At 42.5% G+C, this 23382-nt stretch overlaps 2 protein-coding genes across 5 annotated transcripts in view; both read right to left on the reverse strand.

Annotated features, from left to right (window-relative positions):
• Positions 1 to 10453, reverse strand: part of LOC108873037 (unc-80 homolog, NALCN channel complex subunit) — a 40520-nt gene extending 30067 nt beyond the window's left edge. The window contains exons 1-14 of the mRNA XM_051066076.1: positions 10082 to 10453; positions 9538 to 9586; positions 9065 to 9221; positions 8153 to 8493; positions 7555 to 7678; positions 7384 to 7448; positions 6945 to 7087; positions 3888 to 4161; positions 3642 to 3776; positions 3239 to 3455; positions 2525 to 2665; positions 1243 to 1511; positions 677 to 1018; positions 430 to 561 (exon numbers count right to left, since the gene is read on the reverse strand). Coding sequence (XP_050922033.1) covers positions 430 to 561; positions 677 to 1018; positions 1243 to 1511; positions 2525 to 2665; positions 3239 to 3455; positions 3642 to 3776; positions 3888 to 4161; positions 6945 to 7087; positions 7384 to 7448; positions 7555 to 7678; positions 8153 to 8493; positions 9065 to 9221; positions 9538 to 9586; positions 10082 to 10173 — 2481 coding nt within the window. The 5' untranslated portion in view covers positions 10174 to 10453. The remainder of the gene's footprint in view (positions 1 to 429; positions 562 to 676; positions 1019 to 1242; positions 1512 to 2524; positions 2666 to 3238; positions 3456 to 3641; positions 3777 to 3887; positions 4162 to 6944; positions 7088 to 7383; positions 7449 to 7554; positions 7679 to 8152; positions 8494 to 9064; positions 9222 to 9537; positions 9587 to 10081) is intronic.
• Positions 10454 to 12383: 1930 nt separating this feature from the next.
• Positions 12384 to 23382, reverse strand: part of LOC108873033 (microtubule-associated protein 2) — a 57138-nt gene continuing 46139 nt past the window's right edge. For 2 of the 4 annotated variants that reach the window (XM_018661043.2, XM_018661045.2), the window contains exons 9-16: positions 22474 to 22529; positions 21289 to 21403; positions 20881 to 20937; positions 19745 to 20055; positions 15842 to 15934; positions 14832 to 14913; positions 14353 to 14465; positions 12384 to 14237 (exon numbers count right to left, since the gene is read on the reverse strand). In XM_018661043.2, the coding sequence (XP_018516559.1) occupies positions 14028 to 14237; positions 14353 to 14465; positions 14832 to 14913; positions 15842 to 15934; positions 19745 to 20055; positions 20881 to 20937; positions 21289 to 21403; positions 22474 to 22529 (1037 nt within the window). In that variant the 3' untranslated portion in view covers positions 12384 to 14027. The remainder of the gene's footprint in view (positions 14238 to 14352; positions 14466 to 14831; positions 14914 to 15841; positions 15935 to 19744; positions 20056 to 20880; positions 20938 to 21288; positions 21404 to 22473; positions 22530 to 23382) is intronic. The other 2 variants (XM_018661046.2, XM_018661047.2) reach the window with 2 other exon arrangements.

Here is a 23382-nt window from a genome sequence, read left to right on the forward strand (position 1 = left end):
GACACACTGTTCACATTATGAAAGACTTACATGAACCAATGTTTTGGAACCTGGCTTTGTTTCAAAAATAAATCAGAGAGGAATAAAGTGGCTTCCCTTGCAGGATGTGCTATTTTTGTCACTTTTCATTGATTCTCATGAAAGATATTAGCTGTACAGACAGCATAATATTTTTTTTACTACTTAATCTAAAAATAAAAAATATTGATTAGCACTGAAATAGAACTGCAGCTGCTCCTCACTGAAGTTACAAATCCATCCCATTACCCTTGCAGGATTCATTCTAGTTTCATGAAACTTTTATCACAGCAAAGGGGCAATATGCTTAATAATTAATAGAAAAGAAATACATGTCAAGCAACATAAACTGTGCTGATTTGTGAAAACTGCGTACATGCAAAGGTCACCTGAGTTAGAGAAGAGTCTGACCTGCATCCTGAGGCGATCTCCTGACAGTCCGCGGTGCCCCTCACCACAGCCGTAGGCGCAGCCCAGCGACTTGACTATCTTTATCAGCATGGTCAGAGCCAGGCGGTGGGTGCTGAGGCTGGAGCCTTCTTCCTGTTCATGGTGAAGGAGTGAAGGACGCCGGCATAAGCACACAGAGCTTTTATGATATATATATATATATATATATATACATATTTATAACTGACACGCTTTTGAACGTACAGACCTTTTTATCATTATCCTTGTTATTCTTCACATCATCCTTGCTCCCCTGCCCACTCCCTCCACCACTTCCGCCTCCTCCTCCACCTCCACCTCCATCTCCCCCTCCACCTGCTCCTGCTCCTGGGACAGCTCCGCCGCCCTGAGCGCCTCCTCCAAGCCCTTGACTGGCCGGGTCTTTGGCTCGTGCCTCCTGGTTCTCCTTGTTGTCAGGCTTGGACAGTTTCTTGCCCATGCCGGGCACAACGCCCAGCTGCAGCAGGCAGTCGATGATGTTAAGGGCCACGTCGCAGATCCTGGAGCTGATGTCGTGACTGAGGACAGCATAGAGTGCTCGCAGCACAGCCTGGAATACAAGGGGGAAGGTAAAAGGGGGAGGGATTGATGGTGAAATTACTTCTGCTTGTTGTGTTCAACAGTAATATTGACATTTTCTAGATTTTTCAGAAAACAAAAAGCATGTATGTCAGTTCAGATTCTCACTCATGTGATCATTCGTTAGTAGAGCAGCAGAAAGGCCTTAACTTCCATTAACTGTGTTTGCCCTTAGGGATCATTTAAGTCACTTACAGTGAGGTCTAACATGCCATTCTTCAGCACAAAGTTATTGGTCCCTTCAATGTTTTCCCCTTCTTCCAGACAGGAGTAGTTGATGCAGGAGTCTGTGAGGCTGCGGGGCAGGTTGGCGCAGGCCAGCGGCTCCACTGGGATCTCAGGGACGGCAACAGGATTACAGAGTTTCTTCATGTGCTCCGTGAAGAAGTCAGCATAGCCCACATTGAAAGACGCCACTGTTGTGTTGAATGCCGCCATGGTGATGGTGGAAATCTGAGATCGAACTTTAGGTGACAGAGGAGGGAATGTGGTCATGTATTGTGATTAGAAGTGACCACAGCCATGGTGGTGTTCCTATAGATCTTTGAAAAAACAATGGTCTAAATGGTGCTTCACTCCTTAGTTTACTCCTCTATTGATGATTAAGGATTTAGAACTTATTATACCTATCATATGAGGTTTCAAGGCTTCATTTAGGTGCCAAATGTCCTAATGTTGCAAATAAAGGGAAATTTGACGTATTAACTTCATCACTTTAGTTTATGTTCAAGTACCTACATAAGCAACATTTAGAAGGTCAGAAAATACTAATCTAATATTAAGCTCTGCCTCCAGAGGTGTAAATTAATTTTGTTTATTAATTTATTAATTAATCTTAATGTATCCAGCATGCACACTTGATGCAGTGCAGAGCAGAGTCTAAAGCCACCACTTTTTGTATGTAAATTAGCACTGTCACAACAATATTATTGTTATATAATCCTGTCCTATTTCTGCTCTGCTCAGCAGGCCTCAATGGAGCCAGGAGCATCTGTCCTACCTTTATTGTAGCTGTAATATGATTATAATTTTTGCAGCAGTTTGTAATTTGTTTATTTTGTTCTATTTTCATAAAAAGTGATGTTACACTCTGGCAGTTTCTCGCTCAGTATGCTGACTTTACAATTCTTTATTATTAAAAAAATGTCTATTTTCCATTTTTTTCTGGTTTATTTTACCTAGGACTAGTGTATGAGAGCTTTTAATGATGTGAATATTTTCCTCAATTTCCTATTGCTTAGTTGGATATTGAAAAGTTGACAGATTGGTGTACAATGTATCTGCAAATGTATTCATTTTTAAGAGACTACTTTAAGTGCTGATTTTTTGTAAATTTATTTACTTGGCTTTTATTTATTTCTCCCTTGTTCTACGACTTTATTTGCTCTTCTCTTAGACACGACTGGCTCTCAGCTGGTTGTGGTCTTAAGACTAATTCAAGCAAATCCTCTGAACCACATCTGTGCTCTCTCCTTACCCTCTTTGACGGTGTTATCGCTGTGACTGTTGGAGTGGTCTGGCATGTCTCTGAGGAGAGAGTGGTGGGAATGAGAGTGTTTGGCGCTCAGGCTGTCTGCGTCTGCAGCTGTGTCTGTGCTGCCCCTCCGTGTGAATTTGCCTGGAAAGTGATGCAACAGATAAATATATCAGGTTGAATCATTCAAACACACACCAATAAAAATGCTGGCTGACTGCTTTTGAAGAAAGAAGCCCAAATACATTATATAGATATAGATATATATATATATCTTCAACTGCAGGTTAAAACAGCTGTATCGTATTTGATTATATGAGTATGATTGAAGAATTACTCCCTCATGCTCTTTTCCTGCATCTATTGGACATTTTAGGAAAGTTTCTTCATGGAATGGAGCCAGTTTGAAACAGCAGCTAGGCTAAGTGGATATATAACAGTACTGTGAAAGAGGGCAGTGGGTTCATGAAAAGAGAGCTTAAAAAAGTCTGGATAATAATAATAAATGTCTCTGTGCCTTTGGCGAATTTTAATCACACTTCTCTGTGAGAGCTAATAAGAAATACCAATGTTAATGAACTGACCTAATTCACTAGCTGACAGCTACATCCAGACAGAACCCTCTGACTCACCAAATGGGAGCTTCGGGGAGAGGAAGCATGGGTTGTGAACTGGTAACACGCAATCTATTTTCATTATGAACAGCACTCTACACACCCATGATCGTGGCCTGCCAGCCCCCGCGGTCCAGAGCTCGTCGATCATCACCCAGGCCGGAAAAGCTTCCGAAAGAGAAGGTGCTGCGTGTGGGCGAGACGTCCAGGTGGTCCTCGTGGAGCAGGAAGGGAACCCCCATACGGCGCTGACGCTTCTTTCCTGTGTGATGGAAGGGGATGGAGCCCTTCCTCTCACGGTCCTCACGTCGGTTCTTAAACTGAAAAGGAGCAGGAGGAGAAGGGCTTCCCAGTAAGAACCACATTTTGCGTGTTTTGTAATTGTAATCTAGCTACCACCGCTTTCCTTATTTTGTCCAAAAGATACGGCTAATTTAAACTCATTTAAACTCATTTAAATCTATGAAAGCTAAAATTAGCGTGTCAGCCTGAAAAATGTCTCTGACCTTCTTGAAGATGTTCATGCCCAGGTCGGAGGAGAGGTCAGGGACTGCCTGTCGACGGAGGTTAGTCAGAGACACCTTTGCAAAGGTCTCTGTGCTCAGAGATTTGCCCTCTTCATTGCATTTTAGACTCATATCCTGCAAATCACAGTGCAACATGGACATAAGAAAGACTAAATTAATGCATCCTCTCATTTGTTTGTTTCATGAAGTCCAAGTAATTTCTTCTCAGCATCCTCCTTCCTTTACCTGTGTCTTGTGTGTGTTAACCAGTGAGGGCGTTGCAGCAACCATGGAGCTGCTGCGTGGCCGTGGCAGAGGCGTGACCAGGGGCTCCGGGGCACGTTCAGGTCTCTCCTCCAGGATCTGCCTCAGGCGCTGGAGGTAGTACATCAAGGCCCAGTGCACACCCTCTTCCGTCCAGTGGGGCTGCAGGAGGCAACGCAACACTGCCACGTCAAAGTAGGTGGCATAACGTGCTCGCTGGGCCACGGATGTTGGCAGGCCAGCAGGGGCTGATGTCCTGGGAGAAGAAGAAAGAGACATAGATGTTTTTACTGGTTTAACCTAGTCTCAAAAGCCCCGCCCCTACTTCAAAGAGGCATAACCAAAGACACAGAAATTTTACATACAGTTGTGAGTGAGTCAGTAGAACTTAATCTTAGTAGTAGGTAAGCAGTGACATTATAAAAACAGCTGCCTGATCAAAAACCAGCCAAAATGCGACACAAACTGGAGCACTCTGCATGCATTTTGAGCCTTTACAATACTGTCATACACCTAACTACAAACACAACAATTATACTATGTCATCGCCTTTCCTGTTATATTAGCCTGTAATGAACTCCTGCCACACTGCTTCATTAATAATGCATCAAAGGAGGATGGTAAACAAGGGCAGAGCCTCCCTCCAGCATCATTGGGAGAGCGGCAGGGAGAGAGGGAGCCTAAGCCTACGTGAGTCCACTATAAATAAGCTGGAATGAAGGTCAGCGGTTGGCAAGCTGCAGAACTTATAGTGCGCCGCACACTGTGGAGGAACATATTGATACCATGAGAGAGAGGGAGGGAGAGACAGAGGAAGGCATTTAATCTTGGCTGTTGTAATAAATGGAGCAGGAAGAGATGGTCGATATCTACATGAATCACTTTCAGAGCGGACAGCAGAGGGAGGCTGTATCATGTTTCACTGTCTAGCCGACACACATACACGCTCTGCCTACTGCTGTTGTGTCAGGTTGCCACGGAGACCAAGTGACGACAGCCACCCCAGGCCCTCCGAGAGGCGGTGGCCCAGCCCCCGACTCCATGCGGTAGGAGAGATGCAGCAGCCAGCGGTTGCCATGGAAACTGCCTCAGCATCAGCAGTGCTCCGAGTGGCGCGGGATGAGTAAGCTGCATTAATCACAGGAGCTAATGGTGGAAATATCTGGGCGGTGCGGCGCAGAGGGGTGTGTACAACACGGTTAGGAGCAGATGCAAACATAAACTCCAACAAGGTCTCTGAGTTTACAAAGAAAAACCAAAGGATTTGGATTCAGGGGATATTTTGATGAGATCCTTGGATTGAAATCTGCTGATGTGGGCCAGCTTTACAGCCCTGCCTCTTTCTGGATCCATACAGTGGGAATAAAACAACTTCAAAGCGTGAAATGAATTCCCTCTTAAAGTCAAATCCCCTCAAATGTCAAAATTCTCCCTTGCTGCACGTATAATTTACATTCATCTCACTCCTCTCCTCTCCCCTGCACTCATCCTATCCAGCATTTGCATACAACAGCTTAATATTCCCACTAGCAACACATAAAGAAAGCAAAGAATCTGTCTTTGTTGGGTATGTGCAGCAAAACAATAGGGATAATTCTCTCCCTCCCTGCATTACCATGTGACTGCTCAAAAAACCCTTTGGTGTTTGAGTGTATCAGGATATAACTAGCTTGGGGGAGGGGGGCCGAGGCTTATTTTGATTCGCAGGCGCTTGCTGTCAGAGGAATCATGAGAAGCGATGGAGTGACTTGTTTGATTGTCAGAACGAGTTGAGATGAGCATTGGAAGGTTTATAAACCTCTTCTATGCCTTCTCCCACATCACTCTCATTCAGCCCACTGGTTGGGTGATTCAGGATGATGACAGACCAGCCGTGATGAACTGAAAAACAGTAAACACCCACACAGGATGTGTTGAACACAAATGTTTTGAAGTGTTTATCTGGGGACTCTCTGCAGAGCATATTTGGTGCACAGTGCATCGGTGTTTCATAGGTGTCTGTGAGCGGCTCATATAAGCTTGCAGACACTTGGATGTAATGCTTTAGGGTTCTGAGTAAAGTCAGTTATAATTTGCTGCCAACCAAGCTGGTCAAACCTGCCAAAGCGAGCACAGATTGAACCTTAGTCTGGCAGTGAAGACCAAACAATGCCAGACTTGCCGTGGGCAGACCAAAAATCAAGCCAGGCTGTGTCATGCCAGGCCAGGGACACTGCCAGCATTAGACATGTAGCACATTACTTCAGCATAATTACCCTGGTTATGTGGGCAAATGTCAGATGGGTCTGCTAATGCTCACGCAAGACAAGGCTCTGTACAGTATGTGTGTGTGCATGCTGACTGAGGAGACAGTACTGCTTAGAGCAACATATTACACAGGGGAAGGAGGAGCTATTCATATACGCAAGCTCTTCATAAGCTAGTGAAGCGAGCTGTGCTGAGCAGTGTGTTCGACAGACGGTGCCGCAGGGCTAAATGTTTAGCCATCAACAAGACGATGGCACCAGCTCTGTGTCAGCGCGGGTCACTTACAAATCACTGCACTTCTGCACTGCTACAACCCACAACTGGCTTCTTGGGTACAAATGACTCATTTCCGAATGGGATTCAAACATTGTCCGTTTAAATAAATTTGTGGTTTGGAGGCGGTTTCCATTACCCCTCTCATCAAAATCCAAAATTCCTCAATAAAATTAACCAAGATTACTTGGCTAAAGTCGTGGTAATTCAGCTTTGCTATATTGCTACCCTGTAATTCTGTCTTTGTGTATCTATAGTATTATGTAACACTGATCCCTCCTGTTGCACTTGATATAGATTTTTCCTGATTAAATAATATTGTGAGGTTTTTACATGTCTGAATTTAGGGTCTAAATAGATGCTGTTTATGACATCACCACCTCCTCCTGCTTAACAGCAACTCTAAATGGGTATGATGCTTCAACACAACTCCCACATCAAAAATCAATGACGCACACGTGATCACACATGCTTCCTATCTCACTGCTTCTTGCTGGTAAATTCAATAACAGGGCTCACTTTTTCTTGGAAGGGCCTTTGACCGGCGGGGCTTGTTGGGAAGGGCCACCTTTCTCGACCGAGTTACCACGACGACAGCTCTGCTCTCCAGCTGTGGGGGAGGAGGAGTCTGATTGGGCGGCCTCGCAAACCACCTGGAAACCCTGCGGGAGGGAGAGGGAGATGGACAGATACTGTAGATGGGTAGATAATGGGGCAGAAAGACATACAGACAGTTCCTGATAATTAAAGGCTCTGAGGTTGGAGTGAGGTTTCTGTCATGACCCTGGCTAACCACGCTAATGCTCCCGGATGGCTGGTGCTAATGAATATTAGCAGCCAGCCCCAGAGGGAACATTGAAAGGGGGAGGGGAAGAAGCCTCAGACTCTTGCCTGAACACATTCAATCAACATGGGAAGCAAAATCTGACAAAGATCTGAGCTAAGACCGCTCACTCACCATGGGACCTGGGTTGCCAGATCCACAGGGGCTGCACTGGTTGTTGACTGGGGAGTTCCGCTTAGCTGTTGAGACAGGCATAACAGATTACACGTCTTAATTATGAGAGAGTAAAAATAGATTAACCCTTAAAAGGGATGTATGTGGCTGTAAGTGAGGATATTTTTTCACCTGTCACTATGTTCCTCACAGGTTTGATGAGTGCAGTAAAGGCAGGGATGTCAGGCTGGCGGTGCTCCCACATTGGCTGCCATATTACTAGGCCACTGGCCAATCGGAAGGTCAGATCCGACTCCTAAAAAAAGTGACATATTTAGAATCTCATTTACAGAGGAAGCACTTTTGTACATTTAGCCCTTTTCCTCAACCCTCCAATCATCATCCAGTTGAAGCATGACTTAATAATCAATATTTATGACTTGATGTGTTTTGATATTATCATGTTGTTGGATTCTTTCAGAGCACTGTTATCACAGTATGATTGTTCACAAGATACAGTCATTTATTGGTCAGTTGGAAAACAATGCAACCCCAAGAGACATGTAACATGACTCTTGTGTCTGTTTGTACACACTGATCAATAGTCATAAGGTGACCCTGAGTATGTATGTGTTGGACGGTTCACTATGAGTTTCTAATATGAAGGCCAGTTGAGATATTAATAACTAAAGCCACACAGTAACAATGAAAGGTTGTGACAAAATATACTGCTATTCTTGTATAAAAGTCTAATTCCAGGATGCACACATTGATATCACAAGCGACAGACCTTTATCCGATGAATGAGCGGAGCAAACAGGAACACAAACAGCTCCACTGTGGCCATGCTCTTGTGGAACAGCTTGGTACGAGCATGCTCATCCTCCTCCAGCATGGAACCGCTGTGCTGGGGCCCCGACCCTCCTAGGGCCGAGCCAGAGCAGGAGCCTGGAGCCCCAGGTGACGAGCCCTGGTTTCCCACAGGTTGGAGGAAGGCGCTGCTGCTGCTGCCCCCGGACCAGCCATGGCCCAGGCTCGGTTCGTGGTTACACTCTTGGGCAGCTTCCAGCAGCATCCAGTGCAGCGTGTGGAGCAGCTTGGTCTCGGCCACACCCAGCTTGTCCTGGTGGCCTATCAGAGGTCAAAGGCCAGAGGTCAGGGGTGAATGTAGAGTGCTGCTTAGTGATGAATGGATAGCATGAAACTCTAGTGTTATATGACACTAACACATAACTTACATTCAAGACTTCTCTAAGGGATATTGGACAAAAATGATTAAATCCAATTATTATTGGATATTGTGAAAAGACAACATTTTCATCATGGTCCAACAAGACACAATCAAGAAATTTAGTATGCAAATATAACAATAACTAAAAATGTATTAAAATGTAAAAATAACAATAAGATTAATAAATGATTATTAATTAATGACTTATTAATCTTGTATATCTATTAGGTGCCTTAGATAGTCAGTGTGTGTCACTGTCCTTTTTACAAGCATTTAGATGCTGACATAATCCAGAAGAACAATACATTTCAGTTAAATAGAACTGTAATGTACTGTAAAGTCAGGCTGCTCTGTATCTGTGCTGTCACTGAAAGAACATCCGTTTTGTGTTTTGTTGAATGAGGATAACGTGGATAAGGCTGTCAGGTCGATGCCTAAAGCAGTGGCAATGTGTGTCCTGTGTGTCCTCACCCAGCTTGTTCCTGTTAGACAGCAGGATGGAGGTGCAGTGGAGTACATGAGGCAGGGCTGCCTGGACGAGCTCCCAGCGGGAGATGCTCTGGATGGCCTCTGACAGGGCCGGCGACAGCCCGTGGAGCTTATTCTCCACCAGCACCCGCTCAAAAGACTGGGGTGGCAGCCAGGGAGAAGAGGAAAAGAGACATCAGCCAAGAACTAAAGCCTTTTTCTTTGGTTATCTAAATGTCCCACATGGCCTCAAGCAAGGCAATGCCTGTGGGAGAGACACTGGTAGCTCTGTTTAGATCCAAAGGGATCTGGAAAAGTGTCATTATGCATATGAGCAAGCGAGGGGAAAAACTAATTTGCTAAATGCAAAATCAAGAGCCCACTTGATCTGCAGGTGCATTAAGGTAAAAACAGATTACTGTGAAGGGAGCGATTATTTCCCATCACCACGCACATAGCATTATGAAATGACTTACCACACAAGATGCTTCATACTGTTTTCCCAACTTTGGACGCAGAAAAGCACTGAAATATATAAAAACAGTGGAAACATGCTATCAAATCTCCAATGTCAAATTATATTTTTAACAACAAAATATCCTGCACATGACATTTTAAACAAACATGACAATCAGTTCACTGCAGCTAGTCACCATATCATTCTACCTATTTGGCCCACTTTCTATGTAAATATGCCTTACAGGTGTGACATCATCTAATCTGCTTGACCGCTCTCCATTCACGGTTAACACCTTGCAAAAACATGAAGCCCACCTTCCTCCATTTAAAACACTCAGTGAAACCAGTGAACTGACACACTCTGTGACACAGTTTCCCCTTCACAGCTTGAATAATAAGAAGCCAATACATCATTTTGACGCCAATCAGAAGAAAAATGCGGGTGTCTTTTCATATGTCAGCCAGCGACTTTGCCACGGCTGCTGTCACATCCTTGATCCTCCTTATTTTCGCCAATGGCAAACACCTGTTATCAGTTTCCATTGAGGCACACACACTAACCTGGTCTGCCTCCACAGGAAGGTCTGGATGGGGAACGGTATTCCCTTCCCGCACTCCGGCTCGTTTTCGTCCAGGCTTTTCCTCTTCACCATTTTGGCCGGACCTGACTGCCTGCCTTGCCCGCTCGCCTGTGTGCGACCACCACCGGGACGCGCGGCGGCTGCTGGCTCTGCCCAGGTGACCAGCGAGATTCCCCTCACGACATGATTGGGTTCGTCCTGCGTAAAATGGCTGCAAGTGTCGGTCGGTCGGCAGCGATAGAGATAGAGAGAAAGGGAGAGAGGGAGAGGGATAGAGAGAGAGAGAGAGAGAGAGAGAGAGAGCAGGGGGGTGGGTGGGGGAGACGGAGCAGGAGAGAGCGCTCTGATTTCAGCACCTCCCTCACCGGACAGTGACAGTTGATCGGCTGTGCTAATTTATCGGCGGCGGAGCTTAAAGACGCAGTGTGCAGCAGCTGGGCCAGATGTTTTCCTTGTCAACCCTCGTGCACCGTTATAGGAAATGGCACAGAAACGCTGCATACGACTAAAACACAAGCTGCTGTAAGCACAGCTTGAATTGTATCCGGATGGTGCATTCACATAAGGCATATCAACCCCCACCATTTGAATGTCAACAGGTTGTTTAATAGCCCAAGTGGATAACCTATATAATGGGCTATAAAAGAATTTGATACAGCCTGTGTTGGAGGAAGTACTCAGACTGTTAACTAAATATAATAATAACACACTATAAATCATTGCTTCTCACAATTCAATTCAAGAACCTGCATTCAAAATTTGACATTAGTATTGACCACAAAATGTATTTTTAGTAGCAAAAGTAATCGTTTTGCAAAATGCTCCTTTTATAGTGTTATATTGTGCCTATAATATATAGAATTTATTAACGGATTATCATTACTACTTTATCCTATATTGGCTTGTTTAATCAGTAGTAATGCATTGCACTGTATAAACTGAACATATGTTTTGCATGTAAAACCTGTATCTGCAACATAACTACAACTGTACTGGAGTAAAATGAAACAGATGAAGGAAATAAAACGTACAAGTAGCTAAAAGCTGTATTAAATACAGTACTTGAACAGATACTATTTAGCATTTTTACTTCCATAAATTTTGGGGCGTTCACATGCACATGAGACATTAAAAAGGAATGGCAGCAGAGGTCAATATCTTGACTTTTAGTCCCAAATATGTGCAAGCTCCAAAAACACATGATGCAAGTAGATAGCATCTTGCTGAGGGTTTTTTTCAGGCCTTGACAAGCTGCTTCTAAAGCTAAAGAAGATATTATACAATTTTTTTTACATGCTAAAGAGTGGACAAGCAAACTAAGCTTCATGTGTAAAATTGATGGAGTGACCCTTTAGGTAAAGTTTCTGTGCACCACTGCATACAACCTATACTACTGTATAAAGAAACACGGTATCGCTTGTAACAGTAGAGTAAGTAACAGTAAAGAAAGTAGACATTTAGAGTTGAGAAAAAACTTAACAAACCTGTGAAAATATAAGAAATTAAAATTAAAGAACTTTTGTAGTAGAAACTAACACCAGAGAGAAAATTTGAAGTGCTAGGACTCCCCGCAGCAATAATAAAGGAAAAGTTCGTCATTTTCGACAGTTAAATTAGTGTTATTGAATTTTCTGCCTTATATGAAAACACTGATACAACAGACAGCCTGGCTTTCATCAAAAGTGACAAATTCCTCTGAAACTCAAGAATTAACAGTGGTATCTCGGTGTGCACTAACACCTTGGTGTAAAAGCGTGAAACCGGCGTTTTATAGGTGGTTAAATACCTGTCTGTTTCTTGGTCGGGACCGGAAACGCCCCAGAGTTCTCGCTGGTTGCCAGGCAACTTTTCCGGTCCAGCTCTGTTATTACACTAAGTTAGTATTCAGAGTTAGCAGCCTACTCTGTAACAGAATGAAAATTAGCATAAATTACAGTTGGAAAACACACTATTTCACACACTATTTTAGCTTTGACTATAAAAATGCAGAAGTGCAGATTAAATATTTCACAATAATCATTCTAAAACATTACATTAAGTAAATAAATCACATCTAATACAGTAGGTCAGTGCATGCTGCATGTTATAAATAATGAATAATGGTAACCTCTGGACCCCTGAAAACATTTGCCTTCAAGTCAAAAACAGGTTTTTCACAATTAAAGTCTCCATTTTAAAAACCAACCATACACATCAACTCTGTACATTGGACCAAAAAAGTATGATGTACATACATTAATCACAATATTTTATGAGAATTTATACAAAAAACTAGGGTGAACCAGTTTTTATTTTCTTTATTTCTGTTGTCATCATCCTGTAGGAGCATTTGTCATCAGTACATCTCAAACATTGGAAAGTGTGCACACATCTACATGGTCTTTTAAATACACTTACGCAGGCAAAGGGGGGCTGGGGAGCAGGGAGGCAAGAATATAGGAAACACAGAAAAACACTGGAGGGGTAGCTGACATTGAGGGAGGAGGAGGAGAGGAGGGGGCAGAAGAATTTCACAATGGTGAGCAGAGAATAGAGCTAGAACTGTTTTGTTTTGTTTTTTTACTCTTTTTTTTAAATGAATTCTAACAGCTGCAAGTTGAGGGTCTTTGTCATTTCTGCTTTCATTTCCTGTAAAGTTACCGGTTCAATCGCACAAAAGGGCCAGGTAGCTGCTCTTTCAAATGGAATGTTTTCATATAAAGCTTCTTACTTTCCACTTTTTTAAACAAACTTTGAGCCCTTTGTCCATTCAAATACATCATACGACCCAGTCTCTGCAAAAGGAGAAAAGTCAGACAGGAGCATGAGAGGCCTTTTTAGGGATCTGACCTTGAAGTATAGACACTAGAATGCACCCTGGCCATTTACACTCACACTGAAAAGTTGCTCCAGATAGATCTAATTTATTTATAATTTATTTGCCATGCCAGCATAACAGCATTGATGTAGCCTAATAAAACCACAGAGCTAATGTAAAACCAAACAAAAAGAGCAGCCCATTGGTTTGCAGAAAAGAAAAAAGAAAAAATCTATTGGAAAGCTAGCCTTTTAGCACTTGACTCGACATAACTGCAATGGCTATCCACATTGAAGTGCTAATAAGCCAGTGCAGCCACAGGGAACATACAAAACTGTAACAACTTCCACTACAGTGACATATATAAAAAGAAAACATAACAAGAGAACACAATTTGTCCAACAATTCAGTACATATCAGGAACTCATAAGATTAAAATCCAACCAACGAACAAACGAAATTTCATGTCGTTTGACTTAAAATGTCACATTTTAGCAGACATGCTCATCAACCATTCTTTTGCAGATACAGTTACACGCCTTGCTTCGGCAAGTTATGTCTCTCACACACAGATGTATCTTTAAGATTAGCGTCTAGTATCTAGGAGCTATATCTTGCATTCAGTACCATATAAATTCTGAATGGACGTTATGCATGAGTTCACCTTAAAGTTTATCCCCCATACATGTGGAATGTGGTGATGCTTTTCACGCTAAAAATATCACTGTACAATCATAAAACCATCAACGCTTTCTTAGGCAAACACATCCAGTCGAATCTTAGCATTCAGCCTATCTAAAACAAAACAGAAAAGTCCATATTTGAGTGAACAAAAGTGAATGAAAAACGAATTATGAGTGACTGGGCGTGTCCTTTTTAAGGGAGTGAATGAAAGGATAATCTTAGAATTCAGTTTTTAAAATCCCACTGGAAGGGGTGAAAGGGTTGTTGATGGACGAGACAGTCAATCAACTACAACAGTAGAACCTGTGGGGTCAAGTGTGTGGGGTGTCATGTTGCAGTGAGGGACCTTGGGAGATCACTGGATGCTTATCAGTGAATGAGACTGATGGGAGGAGGAGTAATGGTGTGGATTTTTTTGAGGGTATCCGAGGCGGAGGCAGCCTGCTCATAAGCCCTGCTTGGCCAGGGCAGCGGTGACATCCTGGGCCAGTGTGGAGAGCTGTGGTGACTCCAGGAGGTTGATGCTGCCAGCAGAGGACAGGCGAGGGGAAGTGCCTCCGGTCTCGCCACCAGGGGAGTGGGTGACGATGATTTCTGCGCCGTGGTCCACTCGAGCTTTGGCTGTTTCCCGGAAGGTCAGCTTGTGGCTCTCAATCTGGCGGATATGGAGATAGAGTTAAGGTCAGGGTTGTGTTCTCCTCTTTATTTCTACAGAATCTGACAGTGACAGAAACTTTGAGTGCAAAAGATGTGTGCGTGCTTCTTTTTACCACAACATTCCCGCCTCCAGGAGTGTGGCTGGTGTTGTCCAGGGAGCCGACCTTGGCATGGGCCTTTTCTTTAAAGTCCAGCTTCACATTCTCAATACGCACGTGGCCTCCCCCTGAGAGCAGCACACCAAGACAGAGAGGAAAAGCATCAAACACACAAGACATCACTCGCCTGCAGGCCAGTTCTTCTCCTGAGCAATGCTCAGGGCAAAGAATCTCAGTATAGATGTGATACACTGCAGTGTATGGACAAGACGCTGTGCTCCAAACAGCAAGTACCAGGCTTGATTCAGTATCATATAAGTTTGGGCAATATGGTTAAAATCCTATACTGACAGTCAATCAATCACCTTAAATGCCTTGTCAGATTTATGTGTGCATATGCTCAATTGTGTGTGAAGAATAATGCAGAACAAGAATATATAATGCTCCAAATTTTCCTTAATTCAAAGCTAATAAATTGCAGCTCTGTGTGGTACCTGGCTTATGGCGAATGTTGGACATAGAGCCACATTTGGAGGTGATGTGGCTCAAATCGATCTTCTTGGTCTGGATTTGGATCTGTGGACAGCAGCACAGTGCACATATTAATTAATGTTTACAAGGAAAACACAGTGTGGAAAACTATGGAAGCTCATTTCTGCCAAATTTGATGAAAGAAAGAGAGTCATTATTATAAGAAACAATCTCAAAGTAAAGATTTACCATTTCAATATTCTGAAAAAAAATTCTCAGAGTCATAATTTTGAGGTACTAAGTCATTATCTCTCCCTAAAATAACTTCCAGGATCTTTTTTTCATCACACTGGCAGAAATGGGCTTCCATATAAACTATATGCTGCACAAACATCTTGGGAAGATGGAAGCTACACAGAGTAATGGACATGAAATGAAGAGAAAGCTGATATGATATGTTTTGTGAGTGTAGAAAAGTTACAAATCAGCCACGAGACGACACAACACGAATCTGTGAATGAAGACAGATGAAGTCAATCAATGTCCATCCACATAAAAGACGCTGATGTCAGTTCCCTGGAGAGAGGTTAACATGAAAGCAAGCAGAGACAACACAGACATCAAACAAACACAGACCACAGGCACTACAGGATGCTACAGGGAGCAGGTGCTTCAATTAAACTTTATTGTCCATGGGTGATATGAATTAGTGCGACTACAAACACCGTTAAAAAGATACAGAGACAACCCTGCATGCTGTAAAAACATAGTTATGTTAAGAATTTATACACTATGCAGAGATACTGTATGTTGTGCCCCAGGCAAATTTAAAAAATACAGATTTTTGGTGCAAATTCTAGTATAAAATTTTAATATATTTGCTTCTCAGGCACAAAACACAGTTGATAAAGATGACGACACTCCACAACTACAATTCACAGACATGTTCACACCTAAATATATAGGTTTGTTAGAATGAGAGAAGTTGGAGAGATGTTTTTGAATGTGTATGTTTTTCTGCGGAGTCACTCACGTTTCCCCCGCCTGCTGTGTGCTGGATTTTGTCCAAGGAGCCACATTTAGACTGAATGTGGCTAAAGTCCAGTTTAACACTTGGAATCATGACCTGGGAATGACAGGGTGACTTTTTTATACAAAAAAGCAGCCTTTCTGAAATGGGAAGTGGGGGGTGGGAGCTTAAAAAAGGCCCATCTCCTCCCCCCCGTCCCGCACAAAATAATCCCGTAAAAGTGTCCCAATTTTAAATCCATGGCCTATCAATCTGTCAGAGCTCACTTGAGCATTTGAATTTCAGCTGATTTAGACCACAGCAAATAAACTGAAGCCTTTTATTGATGGAGTTCAGTTTTTCTGCAGGGATAAAGGCAGTTATCAGTGTGCAGATGCTGCACTTGTAGTGCTGTAATCCATGGAGACATGAACTTGTCCCTGTTTTAAACAGAGTTGTTACAGCAGCCTGAAGCATATTTGAAAGGGTTTAATTCCCAAGTGCAACATCCACTATTTGTAGTACTAAAAGTACTAAAGACATAAATTCACAAAATGAAAACAAGAAAAAACAAAATCACTTACAAGAGGGAAGTAGTGAACTTTACTTCTTGGTTGACAAAGAAGTAACATGGATGTATTGCACTTTGGAAATAAACCCTTCGTTTGCTTGGCTGAAACAAGCCCATGGCAGACAAACAGATGGGTCGGCAGATGAGCACATAAAAGTAGCATGAGGGAACGCTACTACAGCCCCAGCTGAGAAGAGAAAGAGAAGGAGAGAAAAGAGAAGGAGAAAGAGAAAGGCGTACATACATTGCCTCCTTTGGGCGTGTGCTTCAGATTATCCTTGGAGCCGCACTTTGACTGAACATGACTGAAGTCCAGCTTCTCATTTAAAATTTGAACCTAAAACAAAATCGAATAAAAAAAAAAGAAAGAAAGAAAACTCTATATGTGCCTCGTTTAATTAAGTCAAGTGTGCAATGAGTGATCAATGTGTCTTCACATGCATTTACCTTTCATGTATTTACATTTACAGTACTGTTTGTTCTGTTTCTGTGCAGAGCTCTGAGCGCTTTTTAATGCTGATGCAGTCCTCATCACTGTTAACTCAACTGTCAGTACAGGGACAGAGTACAGGCACACCAACCAACTAGAAGGAGTTGCTACAGCAGCAACAAGACTTAATCCCTCACCGGCTTCCCACCCACAAACACTGCCAACTTTGTTGAAAATACATGACAAATGTAGGCGAGTCCAGTGGCAAAAAGTGTTCTCTTGTGACGGCAGATGCAAATATTTTTCAGAGTCGCTCTGGAGGAAGAAATAATCTAACTGACCAAGTTAAACCTAATTCACCAGAATCACAAGATTTCTAGATGAACTGTGCTCATTGAAAAATTCAAAAGGTACCCAAGGTGGAAATTAATATTGTGAGGGTTAAACCTAAAAATTTAAAACAAACTAATCAATCAAATACAGCTATGAATGATATATATAACCTCACTGATGCTCATTAATTGTGGTTTGACGCAGCCAATTACTTATTTCTGCCTTGTGCCCCAGTGTGCGTTGTTTTGTAAAATAAAAATAATATGAAAAATGCCTAACTCATTGCTCAAAGTAGACACAAACAGAAGTGAAAATAAAAGAGAGAAAGGTTCAGGGAAAACACACAGGAGCCCTGACAACAAGCCTCTGTCTCCAGTCTACACTGACCTGACCTGGATTCTCTCGACAGCTCTTCCTCTAAACTTAAAATCTACACATACACACACACTGTTCTATATTTCAGTTCAGTATTTTTTTTTTCTTAGTTACTACACTATGCGGCCCCCTCTACAGCTGCTGCAGCACAGACAGCTGCAAGGTCAAGCAATGACAAAGCACCAGGAGTGAACCCAGTGACAAAATATTATAACAAAACAAATATTATAACACATGTAAATGACCTTCAGTGCAAATATAAAATGAAATTAGGACACTACATAATTATAAATCATAAATCGATATCAAATGTCATTTTGACGTATAAAATCTATTTTTTTTGTCTGACAATAGGGGTTCTCACAGAGTGACACAGAGCTGCTGTATACCACAGACTGTGCTTCGCAAAACCTGCTGTGCTGCTTCTCCAAGCCGTGCGTCAGCCAGCTTCATTAAAAATTTCTGCCTCTATGTCACATTTCTCCCCAAAAGAGGAAAGGAGAGCGGACAAAGTGACAGTGAATTGCCTCTTCCTCCATATTTCACAGGGGTTAATGAAAAGTCTCACCTCTGCAGTACTCCGGGAACATTAAGACTGTCTGTTGCCTTGGTTATGTGATGAAAAATCTGCAGTCTATTAGTAACTAGTAACTATAGTAACTATACATCTGTTACAACTCAAAGACAAAGACGAGAGGAGCAAGACTTTGTCTCTTCTGTAATTCATGCATTCTTTCGTTTTCATCCAGGGTATAACAGTGTATTAACTGTTATTATTGGAGGAAAACAGAAGCGACTGTGCACATGATGATATTCTTGGAAGAAAAAGGAAGGCTGAGATGACATTACTCAGCAGTGATGCAGGGGAACTTTAACTTAAGGGTTTGAACCTTCATCTTTCAGATAAGAAATAGCTTCTCTAACAGCTTGGCCACCTTGCAACTTAAAATTTTAATCACACCATCCTCCTCAGTTCAGCAGAGGCAGCCCGGTAAATCTGGCTCTTTTTGAGGACCTACCAAACGACTGTTTTATTTCAAAAAGGAAAAAGTGAAGTGAGGCGATATATTTTCATTCTGTACCCTTGATATAACTTCTCAATAAGTAATTCCCCTCTCCTGCAATTATTAATAGTCAGAGCCGGGGGGAAAATCTAGCAACGGTGATGATGAAAGTAGCTCCCCAGGGCGAATGATTCTGCAGGTTGACTGCTCCTTGGAGGTATTCTTGGAATATTCTTTGGGGGGACAGCTGTTTAAAGCCTCACTATTTTAAAAAAGACCACACACACACAACATTTGCTGCACAGCTGAAGCTTCTCCAGCAGGGAGAGATTTTGGGGAAAGGTAAGGAGAAGAGAGACAAAGAGACAGTCAGGGGAAGAGGCCAGAGGCAGCCGATGACGGTTCATCCAGACTGACGGAGATGACAGCAGACAGGGAGAGGGCAGAGGACAGTCAGTGGAAGCAGACAGACAGTGACGGCAACGGCAAGGGGGTTTAGAAGCAGGCCAGACAGTGAGTGATTGTGAAGATGTGAAGAGAGATATCTGAGCATTTTAAAATATTTCTACAACTCAGAGGGAGAAAAAGAGACAGAGAAGAGGAAGGAAAGTAAGAGGAAGATGAGAATACCACTAATTAAACTCATATTTTCTGTCTCTTTTAAGTGAAGCTGTTACTATTGCTCCTTTTGTCTGACAACAGACACTGCATTGGAATCACAAATCCACTAGAAACAATGTCCAGTAATAACAATCCAGATGAAAATGTCATTTCTAAAATGCTTTAAGTAAAAGTTAACAGCCAAATAAGTGTGCACATATCTAACCCTTTTCATATTTGTTTTTAAATCTTACATCAGCACACTGTATTGTATCTTGTGTGTGTGAATAAAATTGTGTGAATACTCATGTTGTAAAGCTCCAATAAACTAAGATTTGAGGAATAAATATTTTATCAAGGAGAGATAATTTGAAGAAATTATACTGTTAGCAGGTAAATATATAAATATAAATCTTTTAATTAAAAGGTTTACAATATAACTTTATCCTTTTCTGCCCCCTTGTGGCAGAATTAGGTAAATGCTTCAAATTAAGCATTAACCATGAAATATGGTATCAGTTGTGTAAATCTAAATGTAAAACTCTGTAGAAAGAAAGTGTGCTTCCATACATAAATAACACTGTGACTGGCATGTTCCAGCACGGTCCTGTTACCTGTCCGCCTTTCGGCTGATGTTTGATGTTGGCGGTGGATCCAATCTTGGACTTTACATTCTTCAGGTCAGGCAGGGGCTGATTGAGAACCTTCAGCTGACGCTGGGTAGAGGATGGCGACTTGGGCGGGGTTCGGATCACCGCCACCTTCTTCTCCTGGAAGGCGCTGAAGGACTTGGGCGTGTGGCTGCCAGGGGTGCGCGAGCCTGGTGTGCGGCAGGCGTAGCTCGGGGGTGTGCCGGGTGTGACGGCGGAGGAGCCCGGGGTGGAGGCACCACTACGGACTGATCGAGAACGTGCTGAGTCTGTGCCTAGGAAACAGGAGATTTTGTATTAGGATGAGAAGAGGAAGAGTGAAGGAGGAAAAAGAAAAACCCTTCCTGGAAAGAGGGGGGAAAGAAAGAACAAAGAGAGAGAAAATCACCTCAGAGAGAGAGGAAGGAGGGGGAAAAAGACAGAAATAGACACATAAAAACAGCAGATGGACTGGTATGTGTGTGTGTGTGTGTGTGATACTTCATCTGGTTCTGATGATGATGATAAGGAAACATAACACCCATGGAGCTGTGAGCGCTGCCCTGTCGGAGCCAAATTTGCTCAGTTTCCACAAAACAAACAACCCAGGTCAAACATGAATGTTTGACGAGGAGCATGAAAACACACACAGGCAGCTGAGTTCATTTAATGCGGCTTGTTGCTGGGATACTGGTGCACGACCAATAGGATCTTAACCGAGACTGTCCTGAATAAGAACGAGAAATAGCAACCTGTTGTTATGGCTCCCACCTGTTCCTCTGATAAGGTAACTGCAGGTTCAACAAAGCCAAAGTCAACACGTTAACAATACTTTAATGAAATTTGTGTTGAGTTAGGACAAACTTAGGAACAAAATGAGATAACCAGAAAACTAATGTTAAACAAGACTAGAAAAATAGATGATTTTAAAACTTTCTGAAGTCTGCAGACACCTTTCAGAATAATGTGACCAAGATGAATGAATGAATGAATGCTTTGTCAATGGATGATGCTCACTCTTATACAGAAATCCTTATGTTGGAGTCAAAATAAAAAACACTCTGTGCTAACAACTAGATGACATATGATGAGGATCTAACAGGAGCTACTGGGTGGTCTACCTGCCATACTAGGGGCTCTTCCAGACCTGGTGTCCGCTCTGGACTTGGTACGGATCGCTTGGAGGTGAAGGGAGATGGGGAGGGGGAGCAGAGAAGAGCAGGGCAAGGTGTGGAAGGCGGTGTGAGTTAAAACATAATAAAATGATCCAAAGTTAGTGAGTCAAGAGTCATCGAAGTCAATAAAGAGGCAATCTGCTGTGTACGGGAGGAAAACAAGCTAGAAGGTTCTGTATTTTAATAAATGTATTTTAAAATAAAATTTATTTTATTTTATGATAGTTTTATTTCTACTCTCTCTCACACTGTATTACTTTTCCACCTTTGTATTGCAACTGTTGCACAGCAGTTTCCCTCAGGATAAATAAAGCTTCTTGAATCTTGAATCTTGAAATGGGAGTGTACTCTTACAGGTTGGCCTGGAGGGGGTGCTGTCCTCTTGCTCAGCAGCAGGGATGTGGCGAGTCAGAGATTTGGCTGGCCTGGGGAGGGATGACCTCTTCTCTGGGCTGCGGTATGCTCTTTCCTGAATTAACACACACACCACAAGAGTCAATACCCATGCTTCATCACATGCAGTGTGCACGGACATTGGTCACAACTACCCATCAGCCCCTGTTCTCCTTTCACTTTACCTTCTCTGCCCATTTGTTTGGCAGAGGGGACGGGTGGGAGCACGCAGAGGAGGGGCGGGCCTCGCGGAGCTCCGCCTCCACCAGGGGGCTCCGCTTAAGGCTACAGGCAGAGCCGGGCCGGGGGGGAAGGTGATCGGACCCCCGACGCTGCACTGCCATCTTTAACAGAACAGCCCTCGTGGGGCTCTGGGCCACGACAAGAGGCGGGAAGGCATGCAGGACAGAGGGATGGTGTGCAGCCAGGGAGGCAGAGGTGACAAACAGATGGAGAAATGAAGAAGTGAGGTGGGATGGAGTGGAGATGAAATGTGCATATTCATGGTTCAAGGAGAAACACGTTACACAAAAGTAATGTAAAACTTTAGCATAAATTAACCCTGTAACTCTGATGAATTATAAATTAAAATACTGGACATATACATCTGGTTATTTGATTTTCTTTTCAAAGTGTACAATCTGAAGCCACAGGAAGACACAAATTTTCATATTTTAAAAAACAAAACATTACATAAAGGTAAGATGAGGACTTTGAGTCAAAATGTTGGGATGGTTTTGTATGAAAACATCATTTTGATGAGCCCCTGTCAATATACTGCACATCATTAAAAAAAAAAAGGTAAAATACATATAACAGTGCATGCCGACTATAGTTTGATTTCTTTACTCACAGATTTTCTCTGTCGAGACTGGTACAGACAGGTATAGAGGCAGGCATGCAAAACAAAATGAATATGCACACACAAATAAAAAGATAAACATGCAGAGAAGAAAAGGAAGAAAACACAGAGTTTGTCGTGCAAACAGGAAAAACATGATGCGTGATGGGTGGTGAAATATACTGAGACACATGCGACAGCTGCTTGCAAGAATATAGTACTGATGCAACTAAAATGATGCAACTTTAGTGAAGTTGACAATTTTTTTTTAATTGTGTGTGTGTGTCAGAGATGATAATACTTACAGTGGTCCTCTCCCTGGACTGGTGGGCCACACTGAGGGGCTGATGGCTTTCCATGCCTGTGAAGAAAAAGGAAAGAGTCCTACTGTAATAATCAATGTAAACCAGCAGGGGGAGACATTTGCGAGTGTGAACATGCATGCTCACACAGCACACACAAACATACAGTACATCCATATGCATTATGTACTCTGACTGGACACTCCAAACACTAACTTCTGACATCAGAAAAGGGTATTTGCTGCAATATGTTCTAACAACAGACACATCCTGATGATCAGATAATCACTCATCAAAACTCAAAGTACAACATTTTTGTCACTCTCTTCACATTCATAGACTTTTTCCACACCAACTGACTGTACACACAACTCCAGCAAACAGAGAAAAGTGAGCTGTAAACCCAAAACAGCTATGTTCCTCATAAAAAAGGACACTCATCAGTTAATACAACTCACGAACTACAGCATCTGCGAGCAGAAAAAAAAAACATGAATATGAAGCCAAACAGCTGAGAATGCACCATTTTTGACCAGGAGAAAGTAAAACCACAAAACAAAAAAACAAACAAAAAGTGTCATGACATGTCGATGGATAAAAACAGAGAAAATGTTGCGTTTTAAAAATGGGTCAGCAGCACATGATGTTTGCCAGCTACATTGCACCTGCTTAATTTCTGAGAGCCATCAATAGAGAGAGCTAACATTTTAATTATGCTTTATCTAATTTGTAATACTCTCTTGCATGTCTTGGCCTACAATAATGATGTTGGTAAAACAGTTAAAATATATTTGAGGAACTTTAGTCCTGCAAAGTGTGCTCAGCATCTTATATACACTGCATGATCATCTCTTGGGCCTCTTAGGTACTGTACATGGTTACATTTGGTTTCACTCTCTCTATCCACGGCAC

This window comes from Lates calcarifer, linkage group LG7_2 (genome assembly GCF_001640805.2).
Source record: "Lates calcarifer isolate ASB-BC8 linkage group LG7_2, TLL_Latcal_v3, whole genome shotgun sequence".
NCBI lineage: Eukaryota > Metazoa > Chordata > Actinopteri > Centropomidae > Lates > Lates calcarifer.